The 12,564-nt window shown below is 41.7% G+C and overlaps 2 protein-coding genes across 2 annotated transcripts in view; both read left to right on the top strand.

Annotated features, from left to right (window-relative positions):
* The first annotated feature begins 429 nt into the window (after positions 1–429).
* LOC118418959 (MFS-type transporter SLC18B1-like) lies at positions 430–9,396 on the top strand. The gene is made up of 15 exons (XM_035825114.1): positions 430–589; positions 1,217–1,564; positions 2,947–3,042; positions 3,354–3,427; positions 3,666–3,810; positions 4,232–4,300; positions 4,847–4,937; positions 6,007–6,075; positions 6,435–6,508; positions 6,689–6,787; positions 6,916–7,444; positions 8,000–8,074; positions 8,441–8,534; positions 8,773–8,819; positions 9,166–9,396. The coding sequence occupies exons 2-11, from the start codon at positions 1,274–1,276 to the stop codon at positions 7,024–7,026; spliced, it is 1,119 nt and encodes a 372-aa protein (XP_035681007.1). The 5' UTR covers positions 430–589; positions 1,217–1,273; the 3' UTR covers positions 7,027–7,444; positions 8,000–8,074; positions 8,441–8,534; positions 8,773–8,819; positions 9,166–9,396.
* A 1,630-nt stretch (positions 9,397–11,026) lies between these two features.
* LOC118419243 (MFS-type transporter SLC18B1-like) overlaps positions 11,027–12,564 on the top strand; it is a 2,581-nt gene continuing 1,043 nt past the window's right edge. Inside the window, exons 1-5 of the mRNA XM_035825591.1 lie at positions 11,027–11,389; positions 11,704–11,799; positions 11,968–12,041; positions 12,304–12,448; positions 12,538–12,559. Of these exons, the coding sequence (XP_035681484.1) occupies positions 11,027–11,389; positions 11,704–11,799; positions 11,968–12,041; positions 12,304–12,448; positions 12,538–12,559 (700 nt within the window). The remainder of the gene's footprint in view (positions 11,390–11,703; positions 11,800–11,967; positions 12,042–12,303; positions 12,449–12,537; positions 12,560–12,564) is intronic.

The following is a 12,564-nucleotide window of genomic DNA, read 5'->3' as shown; positions in this document are numbered from 1 at the left end:
TCTAGCTGGATGGTGGTACTGTGTAATGCTATATATCCTATCAACATGATAAGTTACAGATACATGTATATGGAATAAAAACATATGGTAGAGCGAAAGCTCGGGGTTTATAATCCGTTGAACAGCATGTTTGATTTGAAAAGCGTGACTAAAGAAGCTATGGATGGGCTATCAGCAGGCAGTTACAAACGGGTCTTATCGAATTAATGATGCGATCTTAGACCCCCTGGCGGCTTTCCTCTGTACTGTGGTAGAACTTCAGGTCTTCCTATCTCTTGTTCTGGACCATGATACTTTGACCATATCTATATTATGACTTGTTTTAGTGGTACATAGATCTCGTGGACCCCTCGTGGTCAGGAAGCAGACACAGAACCGTGCGACCTTGCTTTGGTTGCCGTACTGTGTAGGTCAAAGGTCAACTGTGACGTACAAACCATCGGGGTTACCGAGAGGACAGCGGTCGGTGGGAGGGTTTGCAAGCTGCTGTGCTGTATGTATATAAAACCAATAATAGAGGATGTGCCTCACATTGACACGATCATTCCCGTCCTGCGTGCTGTGCAGCAGAAGATAACACAGCAGACAGGTAAGAAGATGTCGTGGATTTCGTATGAAACGATGCTACTTGTATAAAGAAAATCTAATCCTATGCTGAAGTGAAAGCCCATCCACCGTTATCTGACAATGTACCATATTTTGATGATGCTGAATTTTATCATAAATGTATCAAAGAATCAGTTTTGTTGCAGAATACAACGGTTGTTGGCATCGAATCAAATCATTACTTAACTAGAACTTTGCAATGTACCGATTTTCTATTTTTGTCAGGGTTCGCTTAAAAGGCTGGGCTGTCTACCAGGCCAGGCTACCTGGCCTGTCTACCTGGCCTGGCTATCACGTCAGGCTACTCAGATCCCCCCATTCATAGCCCCACCATATGGCACTCAGCCAAAACAGCTGATTGACAGGCATAGTAATTGCTAATCTCCAACACAGCCCAGCCTTTTAAGCGAACCCTTTTTGGCAGTGCAATTTGTGAATTGCAATTTGTGGATACCTGTATTGGAGATGTAGTGTACCTCTTAGCTTTTAATACATCGCTCGAATGCACTAGTTCACAGCCGATTGACTTCAAATTGGATGATTTCTTTAGATAAATAGCCTATCTGTCCATACTTCATTGTTATTTTCATGTCATTAATTATAATGCAAGGGCGGGGTGAAGTACTACTACAAGAGAAAACACCAGGACGCCTCCCACAACGGAATCATGGAGCAAGAGAAGGGCGACAGCGAGACGTCAGGCTTGCTTAATGGACATATCGGCTCAAGGCATGTACAGCTCGACACAGACAGAACCCCGGATGTTGTGACATACGGAAGTGTGACGGACGAACACACGGAAGAAGTCGCCAATGGCACAGATACTCCTGTGGAGAAAGAAGGCTTTAGTTGTGGGAGGGCATCAAAAAGACAGATCCTGTCCTTCTTCTGCGTCGCTTTTCTGAACTTTTCGGGGATGGCCTGCTACGCTATAATCACGCCGTTCTTTCCGAGTGAGGTACGCAATTATATACGACAGGTACTGTATTCACACACTGGCCCTGCTAACATTATAGAACGCAAATCACATGGCCGCCATTTTATACTGGCGTAGTCTAACCTAAATCTAGAAACACTTGTCCATATTTATTGATAACGGGGTAACTGTTTGGCGTACCCGCTTTTTGTTTGCTTTGGGACAGACGAAGACAATGTGGGACTGTACTCAAGTTAGTGACTTATTTTAACAGAGCCACGTACAAAATACAGAAAGAAGGTAAATGTAATCTTTATGCCTAGGTTACACATAGCCGACTTTGGTTCCCGAACACTAGCCGACTCTTAGCCGACTCTTAGCCGACCCAAGTCGGCAGTAGTTCGGGAGTAGTCTGACCAGTTTAGGCCACGCCTATTTTTTAGCGCCGAACATATCCCGAACACCTCCCGACCAGTAAATGACTTACTCCCGACTGTGTCCCAAATGCTAACTAACCTATCACCAACCATCCCGACCTCTAGCCGCAGACTGCCGAATCACTCCTGACTGATCCCCAACCGATTGCGGACCCTTTTTCGACTTGAAATAGACATAATCAGCGATTTTCAAAAGAGTGCTCATTTTCGTTTTTAATAAAGAATGTCCTTTGTTCTATTTGTAAACATCACCAAGAGATCAAATTTAGATCACATATAGCTCCAGTGCGGCATTTATGGGTCTTTTTGTTTTTGGCTGGATGTCGGTCGTGCGAAGTTCGGGAGTGATTCGTCTACGTTCTGGCAATAGTCTTTTTGCTTGGGAATGAGTTAGCAGAGATTTGTCTAAGGTCTTGGGGGGAATCATTGGTAAGTTGGAAACAAGCTGGGAGTAAATCAGCAATGTTTATGGCGTGGTTAAGATTTAATTTGACTGCTGACTTACTCCCGAACACCAACCGAACACTAGCCGACCGTGCCGAACACCAGCCGACCACCAACCGACCCATTCCAGAGTTGCCGTTCAGAGCCGAATGTTTTGAACATTTCAAAACATTCGGATGGAGCAGGCGAACACCAGCCGACTCAGCCGAACGCCAGCCGAACGCCATCCGACTCAGCCGAACGCCAGCCGACTTCAGCCGACTAGCTCCCGAATCACTCCTAAACCATAGTCGGGAGAGAGTCGGGAGCCAAATTCGGCTATGTGTAACCTAGGCATTACCTACTTGGCTGTTTACCCGCATTGAGCTGCCTTTGACATGTGCATGTAAATAAAAGATTATAATATTGGGTGACAGGACAGTAGCTTTCTATTTTATTACCTACAGGACAAACTCTAGTCGGGGTATCTATGTATCCGAATCAGGGCAATGCCATGTTTACGACGTAGTCTCTGTTCAAAGCGTCTAAATATTGTTGCCACAGGCTTTACGACGAGGGGCCTCGCAGACTACAGTAGGATTTGTATTCGGATGTTTCAGTGCAGTCCAGTTTCTAGGAGGGCTGGTCTTCGGCAAATTTGTGAGTATCCGTCCTACACGATCTTTGGCAAATTTTGAGTATCCGTCCTACACGGTCATAGGCAAACTTTTGAGCAACCGTCCAATTGCTTCCTGACACGCCAATGGTCATACTGAAAATTCAAAAGCACACGACTACGCCACATGACCAGGGAACCTACAGATGGATGGACTTTAGATGATGATGTCGTAGTTTCATGTCTCTCTATTGATGTTGATGATTCTGCCCCTCTCTTTCCTCTTTATAAGAACATAAACGTTTAACTTGCCAGTATCTTTCCATGTCAAACAGGTGTTCTCTTTCATCCATAGATCACAACCGTTGGGTCGAGGTTCGTGTTGATCAGTGGTGTGTTTGTGGCAGGGAGCTGTTCGCTGTTGTTTGGGTAAGACAATGGGTCGTCTGCGAGGATATAAAGTAAAATAGATGTACTATAACACAGGACTAACATCTTCCGGTATCTAAGTGAAGCGCTTGGATGTAAATTAGAAAATAAAATGGTAAGCGTGAACAGCTTAAAGAATATCGAAGATTATGAATGTGTTATTGTTCTTCTTGTCGATTTGACTATTGTTTGCTGCTTAATTTTACCCCTTGCTGCAAGTGGATCTACATACTTACAGGCTCCTAGAGTACACGGAAGGAACAACGTTTATCGCCTTCTGCTTTGCCATTCGGTCTATGGAAGCCCTGGGTGTGTCTGCGCACTTGACTGTAGCAACAACTATTCTGACCCACGAGTTCCCCAACGACATAGCGAAAGTCATGGTGTGTACTAGTAAATCATTCGCTCTTGCATTTGTCCCTTTGCATTGGTCTTATACATTTGAGAGACGTGGACTGTCATGATTTTGTGTTCAGTATAAAACAATGAAACAGTCAGAAAGTGGCCTGGAATAGGTATGTTTACAGAACACCAAAACTCTACTCTGTATGTAAAACTCTACTGCAAGCAGTATCAAAAGGATACGAAAAGACAGGAACCCATTAAAGCCCCTGTCACACATTGCCAACCAGAGTTCATAGGGGATCCCATACTGATCCATACTCTCTACGCCTTCTTTGGTTGGGGTATGGTCGGGAGTTAAGTTGTGGACTACTCTGTGTGTGTTACAGGGGCTTGAGCTTTAATTCCTTGCAAAGATTCATCATCTGAAAACGTTTATCAAAGTATTACTCGCCAATACAGGGTATCCAGGAGATTTTCGTAGGACTCGGCATGATGGCGGCTCCTCCCATTGGGGGTGTCCTGTACAACGTGAGTAATCGGCAGTTTCTATGGATGGGTCTGGACTCTTTTCCGTGGTGACTCTGATGTTTTGTTATGTGTAGTAAGTATGACCTACATGAACTGTACATTCCATGTCTCATAGCGTGATGGAAGGATTTACTGCAATAGAGATGACGTATTGTGTCATCAATTTGTCTATCTTTATTGAAATCAGTCCAATACATAACGTTAGATACATAATTTTGTACTACCGAATTACGCTGAATAGTTAAAAGATACATAAAATTGAGAACATCGGCACTATACATAGATTAAGTTAAGTTAAAGTTGCCCGTACATCAGTAACAGATGCGTAGGGGTGGCGCCCATCTCCATTTCTGTAGCCCTTGGGCCACACATGTGCAAGCCGGTGCAATGGCCTAGTGGTTAGAATACATAGATGCGAAATGATATTTCTACAGTAGACATACTCGATCGCAAAACATTTCATGGAAAGTCAGTGTGCAGTCACAATCGGGTCCTTACTTCAGGCATGCACGTTGATGTCATGTTATCTAATCCTGGTGACAACAGCTTGGCGGGTTCAAACTGCCGTTCTTCACGGTGGGGGGTCTGATGTTCTGCTGCTGCGCGGTGCTGGCTGTCCTGGTCCCGCCTCAAGTAGGTGAGTGTGATGCGGTAATGACACGCGCTTCGCTCATTCAGTGGTTTATTCGGCGGGTCTATAAACTATTAAGTAACTGACCAGGCGTTATGTGACCGCAAACATTGACAGAAAGGCATACCATTATTTAACGATATTGCCATAAAGCCGCTTTAAACTGACACTGCCGTTATATAGATAGTTAGTATAGATACTAGGAATGAAATTTTTCTATTGGTTTACACAGCCTGGCTTTACGACGATGAGATGATAAACAATAATAGGTCACATATAAACACCGAATATACTTTCTTATTTTCAACATACATTTTAGATCAGGCTGTTGCTGTTCTCTGATTATTGTGCAACGATGATGGTCCTCACCTAATTTGCAGTATATTCTTTCTTTACCATGGGTAACACAACAATAATTACGACGTGGTACCCTGTTTGGCCAACTGCCTCTGAGTGTTCTTACTGTGTTTTTGTATATACATACTGTACACTATTCTATCTACGTTTATGACATTCAGGTGAACAGTATTCAAATACAATTCAATCTCTACACTCACTAAACGGTAACAGGTTGTTTCGCAACAATGTCAGTTCGCAACCGTCAGTTCGCAACAAGGCAAGTCTTTTTGCAACAACGTACAAGTCGTTTCGCATCATTTGAATGTTATTGATCTTGATAGCCTAAAAGTATTAGAAATCGTATTCCCAACATAATTACACTCCTTTCGCGTAAAAATTTTACCGGGTGCGAAAGACAACCCCGGCGGCAAAGGAACATGGGGCCGCATGGACCTGACAGCCCGATGACTTTCATGCGCCGGGCGGTACAGTTTCATACGTGCACAGGTAGGAGTATGATTATGTTAGGAATACGTATACGATTTCTAATACTATAAGGCTATTAAAAATGATAACATTCAAATGTTGCAAAACGACTTGTACCTTGTTGCGAAAAGACTTGTAATTTGTACATGTTGCGAAAAGACTTGCCTTGTTGCGAACTGACGGTTGCGAACTGACATTGTTGCGAAACAACCTGTAACCTCACTAAACCACTATTGCTGTTTTTTCACAGATAAACAGGAAGGCAAAAGGGACGTGTCTTTGCTGTACTTTCTTAGGATCCCAACCGTCATCATGACTTGTATGTATTTGAAAATATATCTATATTTCGTTTCAAATTCCATATCGCAAACAATGCAATAAGATGTATGCAAGTAAAAGCAATGTAATTGGCAGCAAATGCATTTTAATTCACCGTTTGTGTATGTGTATTTGATAACGGACAAAGAGATGACAGAATTTTTTATTACACTTCTTTATTCTAATCTAATCAAATCGTGTGTTTACAACAATGACAATGACAATAACGATAACTTGACAAGTGATAATGCACTAAAATAGGCAACCAATAAACTTGATACTGTTGTTAAGTGTCTTCTGTTGCCATAATGTTTTCAGACTTCAGAGCCTGTGCTTATGTATGCGTTTTCCTTTCCGTAGGCGGAGTAACCGTTGTGCTCTTCTCTGCCATTGAGTATCTTAACCCTGTGTTGCAGCCATATGCTACAAAAGAGGTAAAGTCTTTATTTCTGTTATTTTCTCTATCATATCCGATAGAAAATGGCTTATAAGTCCCCCTACAAGTTGGCCTTTGCATCCTACCACTGTCTTAGTTTTTCTTTGAGCCCCACAAATATTAGAATATCAATCTATGGAGTATGATGGCTTACAAATGGTTCTTGTTCATCTTACAGTTCAATCTTACTTCTCCGCAAGTTGGTCTGATATTCCTGCTCCTGGCCTGCGTGTACGCCCTTTTCGCGCCGGCATGGGGGTGGCTGGCTGACAAAAAGGTGAATTACACAACTCGAGTCCATTTTTTATTCGGATGATTTAGAACTCTAAGTAACCGAGGTCGACTCTTCTAACTTCAAGCTGTCATCGTTTCGTGTTATCTAATGGTTTTTTGTTGTTCTTACAGAAATATGCCAGGATTATGATGACATTAGGACTGCTCGTGCTTTCAGCTGGGACGCTCCTCATTGGTCCGTCACCCCTCCTTACAGACTACGTCACTCTTCTGCCCAAGTAAGGGTCTCGCTGTGTTAGTGCTATGATACTTTGCGATACACTGGTACAATATTGCTTGAAAGAAGCCATGCGGGTATGCAAAACATTGTAGTGCAAGTTACGTATTCAATTTGAATTTCATTTATACTTAATACATGACTTGTACACCTTGACATTGAACTTAACCCTAAAATGAACTGTAATTAATGAGCACCGCACGATCGATAATGGGTACCGTTAAATACGTGTATTTTACTGTTGCAAGAAATCATATGAGCGGCATGTGAATGTGTCAACCGTAAGGCCTAGAGAGCCATTTCTTTCTTTCTTTCTTTCTTTTTCAGAGCATTATGGATAAACATCGTCGGTATTGTAGTCATTGCACTGTCTACCGGCTCAGTTTTAGCAAATCTCTTCAATGTGATGCTTTGGGCGGCTAGGTAAAGGTGGACTCTCACTGCACCTGGGGCACCGGTGCGGCACTGTGGGGTTTGTTCACTGTGGCACTGTTTTGTCATATTCGCGATTCTTTTTATAATTTAGATTAATCTAAATGACTTAGAAGACAACAAAATACAAAACGGAAGAAAATTCGTACTTAATCGTTGAAATTCGTTGAGTCATCTAAAAACCCCGCAGTGCCGCACCGGTGCCCCAAGTGCAGTGAGAGGGCACCTTAACAGTGACTGCTTCTGTCATCTACTTAATTCAGATAAGGCTATAGGTCTGACTATTCATAGATATGAAATATAAAATCTTCCATAGCGTAGCTACACAGTAGTTCCTCATTATTGAGAAGTACGCTACAGGCAAAAACAGCTATAATCCCATCATAAAGATAGCCAATGATTCCTGAACAACATTGACTTGTGTCGTGTATTTAATTACACTTGTACTCTGTTTTAAATGACTTATGGAAATGAAATTTTCTGAGTAGATTCTCAGTAGTCTTTGCCATCATGCTAATTTTATGTTGCTGCTGTTTTTGTTCAAAGCGATGCAGGTATGGAGACCGACTTTGCTACTTACGGACTAGTATCTGGAACTTTCGGTGCATTTATGGCCATGGGGTAGGTTATTATTCATTAGTACAAGAATGTTATATAGGGATGATGACTACAAATTGTGTCAGATTTCTGTTTCACTTGTAACTGTTCTTCGTACTCATAAACCATGCTATTACCTTAAATTCCGTCTACGATATGTTCCAAGGCGTTCCACAACGTGGTCTTGTAGTTAGGGTTATTGACTAATAATCTAGAAGTTCTCGGTCGAATCCCTGGCAAGCTGTTGTACACTTAACACCTATTTTTAAATCTCCAAAGGTAAAGAAATACAACATATTCAAAGTACTACTGCTGTAGTATAATCATACAGTATTCCCATGCACACTGATATGGTGATAAACAACGACATTCTCGTCTCTGATATTTCAGGTCATTTCTGGGTCCGACAGTGAGCAGTGCCCTGGTAGAGAGGTTTGGGTTGCCATGGGCCTCAACAGCATTCTCAGGGTATATCTTATTTTCCGTAAGTACCTTAAACTGAAGAATAAGGATATATATAAAACTAGAAATGATATATACATGTTACCATAAAAAAAAAGACTTCCACTTTGAAAAATTACTACAACGGTTTGATCAGAGGAATTCATTTTCTTTGCATAAGTCTTAACTAGGCATGCATGATTATTGATCTTATACCGACTGTTTCACTGCAATTGCTTCTGATGGTCCTTGAAAACTTGTTACTACCGTTTGGATTGCAGATGTTGCTGGTGGTCATTTTTACCATCGGTGAAAACGTGTATGAGAGGTAAGATTCGTCAGATCCATTCGTTTAATGTTTTATCTAGAGTTCTATAGTACTTATATGTTGTTCAGCAATATTTTGTTTTTGCACTACCCTCTTTCCACTAGACGGTGATCGCGACAGCGACCAACATTAGATTTGTATAACAGCTAAATTTGATTATTGGAGTATGATGAAAGATGTAAATATATAACGCAAAAGACACGAAAATGTTCCTTAATTAGGCGATCTGCCAAATCTTTGTTGGCTGAGCGGTCGCTGCTGCTAGTGTTGCCTAGTGGTAAGAGGTGGTACTCGGGGTGCCAGCTTTAATATACCAGTCGATTTACGAGTATCGCTCTTTCTGCAGATACCATGCTGGACCATCAACTGAGGAGGAAGCTCAAGGGTTACTTACATAACGTCTTCAAATTAACGCCAACTACATCGAGATGTCGTTTGACTCTGCAGCTGTTTCCGTTGGTACAATAAACACTTTAAACCCGTCCGTTCCTTTCTAGATAGTTATCGTACTGGTTTCTACATGTATATTATGGCTGCCTCACTCCCACGCGGTATGTAGGGCATCCTCAAATCGACATGTTATAAATGACCGTTTAGTGTAATGAATGTCCATTTTTGTCACTGCATGATTTTTTTCAACGTTAACCGTCACTTATATATGTGATATCATGAAGACGTCATTTCTCAAGATCGATACACATAGGAACGTTATATTTTTAAATCGCTAATGTATCGCCTCTATGTAGTGGATACCTGATGATCAGATTTATATACAAGTGGTTGAGTTAAAATAAGTTATGCACGACTTGAGTACGCTGCCACTTTGTCCTAGCGCTTTTATTTCTATTTTACACGTATTTTTCAATAAAAGAAGATTGTACGGATAATTTTTGCGTCCGTTCATTTCTGTCGGTCCACCTGCAGTTTTAATCGTTGTCGGGTGACTGACAAATTATCTATAGTTAAACAGGCATGAATCTGCTTTAATTTTATACCTTTTCAGTGATTGCCTTGTGGTATCAACCGATGGAGAGAGCCAGATGCTACTAGCATGAATTACTATGTACTTGGGTCTTCGAACCGAATATTTTGTGTTATACAGTCTCTCACTGCCATATAAGGTCCCCAAAGTACTTAGTAACCTATCCAAAAGACTCTGTTTTGTGCAAATCCAAATGTGAACGGGATAATTCTTATTTCGGAAAGTTAAATAAGATAGATATTGATGCTACTTGTATAAAGAAAATCTCATGCTAAAGTGAAAGTCTGTCTAGCGTTTTTTTTAGAATGTACCATATTCATAATGCTGAATTTTATTGTCAAACAATTGGTTTTGTTGCAGAATACAGTGACCTTGTTATCGACATCGAATCAAGTTATTTCAGATCATTACATAACTAGAACTTTGAATGTAATTATCTTTGCCTGTGTTCCTGTTTGCATAGCATCGATGCATTCACACAAAAAGTTTTAGTTCTGTGAGAAAAGAAAAGTTAAATGTGTCAACCATAACAAAAACTGTACTTGACTTTCGGACCAACTCGTGTCAGTCTCATTTATATTTGTTCGTAGATTCTCAGTTCTGGACTGAAATTTGTGAATAGTCGAAAACGGATGTTGCGTCCATCGCTCAAACGCAGGAGTTCGGACCCGATTGACTTCACAGTTGACGAATTTTTTTGTCAAAATCGGTACCCTGTACAAACATATATGTCTGCACTTGACCGTCACTATGTTGGGGGCAAGCTGTGGCTCTTTAGCAGATTTCCTTCTGCATACATATGTGCAGGTGACTGGTAGGTACTAGTAATATGTCAAAGGTGGAAGCCCCTCACTTGTAAAGTCTAACGTTCCGGCATTTTGCAGGTGTCATTACGTCCCGGTCATTGTTACGCAAATCAAAACAATGGCCGACCTAAACTGTTAACGTCTCAGTGGCTTTCATCTTTGACATATTACCTACAATTTCTGTCGTCCACATATGTGTAGTGAAATCTAAAGATCTCATACGAGCAATCGCAAGGATGTCACGACGATTCAGTGGCAATTGCAAGAAAAAAGCAGATGTTTGGCAAAAGATTGTAATCAGTAATTTGTTAAGTTAGAATTGCTTCTTCCCTCAAGCTTTACCTAGGCCATTTAATGTAACTAAGCAACCTGGACTGGAATATAGGCACAAAGGTGAACTGGACCATGATGATGACGTCATGATTACTTACTGCAACAAGGGCGGGGCAAAGTACAAGAGAAAACCCCAGAACGCCTTCTACGGCGGGATAATGGAGCAAGAGAAGGACGGCAGCGAGACGTCACGCTTGCTTAATGGACATATCGGCTCAAGGCATGTACAGCTCGACACAGACAGAACCCCGGATGTTGTGACATACGGAAGTGTGACGGAGGAATACACAGAAGCAGTCGCAAATGGCACAGAGACCCCTGAGAAGAAAGAAGGCTTCAGTTGTGGGAGGGCATCAAAAAGACAGATCCTGTCCTTCTTCTGTGTCGCTTTTCTGAACTTTTCGGGGATGGCCTGCTACGCTATAATCACGCCGTTCTTTCCGAATGAGGTAATTATATACGTCAGGTATTGCATTTGCACTCTAGTCCTGCTAACACTATAAAACACAATCACATGGTCGCTATTTTATACTGACTTGGTCTGACCTAAATTTACATACGCGTGTCAATATTTGCTTGGTTTATCCTGTGTGATTTACCTGGCAAAACTGCTTTTGGCGTGTGCATGTAAATAAAGGGATTATGATATCGATTGTGTTCAGAAGACAGGACAGCAGCTTTCGAATCTAACATCTGAAGGACAAACTCTAGTGTGTGCGCTCTAGCCTCTGCTCACGGTGTTCTTAATTTTCTCGCCCTTCAGGCTTTGCGGAGAGGGGCCTCGCAGACTACAGTGGGATTTGTATTCGGATGTTTCAGTGCAGTCCAGTTTCTAGGAGGGCTGGTGTTAGGCAAATTTGTGAGTATCTATCATTTGAATCATAACGTCATTGGTTTTATTTCTCTTTCTTGATACTGGTGATTCTACTCTCCTACTCTCTTACCTCTTTGTAAGAAAATAAACGTTTAACTTGCCAGTAACTTTCCATGCCAAACTGGTCTCCTCTTTCTATTTGTTCCTTATTAGATCACGTCAGTTGGATCGAGGTTTGTGTTGATCAGTGGAGTGTTTGTGGCAGGGAGCTGTTCGCTGTTGTTTGGGTAAGTCTGCGGGTCTACAAAACAACGTAAAAAGCAACGTAAATGTAACATATCATGTGGTGGATAACTTCTTCCCAGCATGCTACAATGCAGAACAAACATGACAATCGTAAAAGGCTTTATCATGATTACATAGAAGGCTGTTCACGTTTTTTTTCTTCCCATCGATTTGACCATTGCCTTTTGCTAAATTGTACCACATTCTGTCCCATGGTGTACCCTTCACGCTTGTATGTTATATACATGTGGCTCTATCTGACAGGTTGCTAGAGTACATGGAAGGAACAACTTTTATCGCGTTCTGCTTTGCCATTCGGTCTATGGAAGCCCTGGGTGTTTCTGCGCACACGACTGCAGCAACAACCATCCTGACTCACGAGTTCCCCAACGACGTGGCGAAAGTCATGGTATGTAAGTCATTCGCTCTTACATTTGTCCTTTTGGTCTCACACCATTTTCCCCAAAACGTTTATTAAAGTATTACTTACCAATACAGGGTACCCTGGAGATTTTCGTTGGCTCG

This window comes from Branchiostoma floridae, chromosome 7 (genome assembly GCF_000003815.2).
Source record: "Branchiostoma floridae strain S238N-H82 chromosome 7, Bfl_VNyyK, whole genome shotgun sequence".
In the NCBI taxonomy this organism is placed as follows: domain Eukaryota; kingdom Metazoa; phylum Chordata; class Leptocardii; order Amphioxiformes; family Branchiostomatidae; genus Branchiostoma; species Branchiostoma floridae.
The sequence above is the reverse complement of the archived record's forward strand: the minus strand, read 5'-3'. Positions and strand labels throughout refer to the sequence as shown.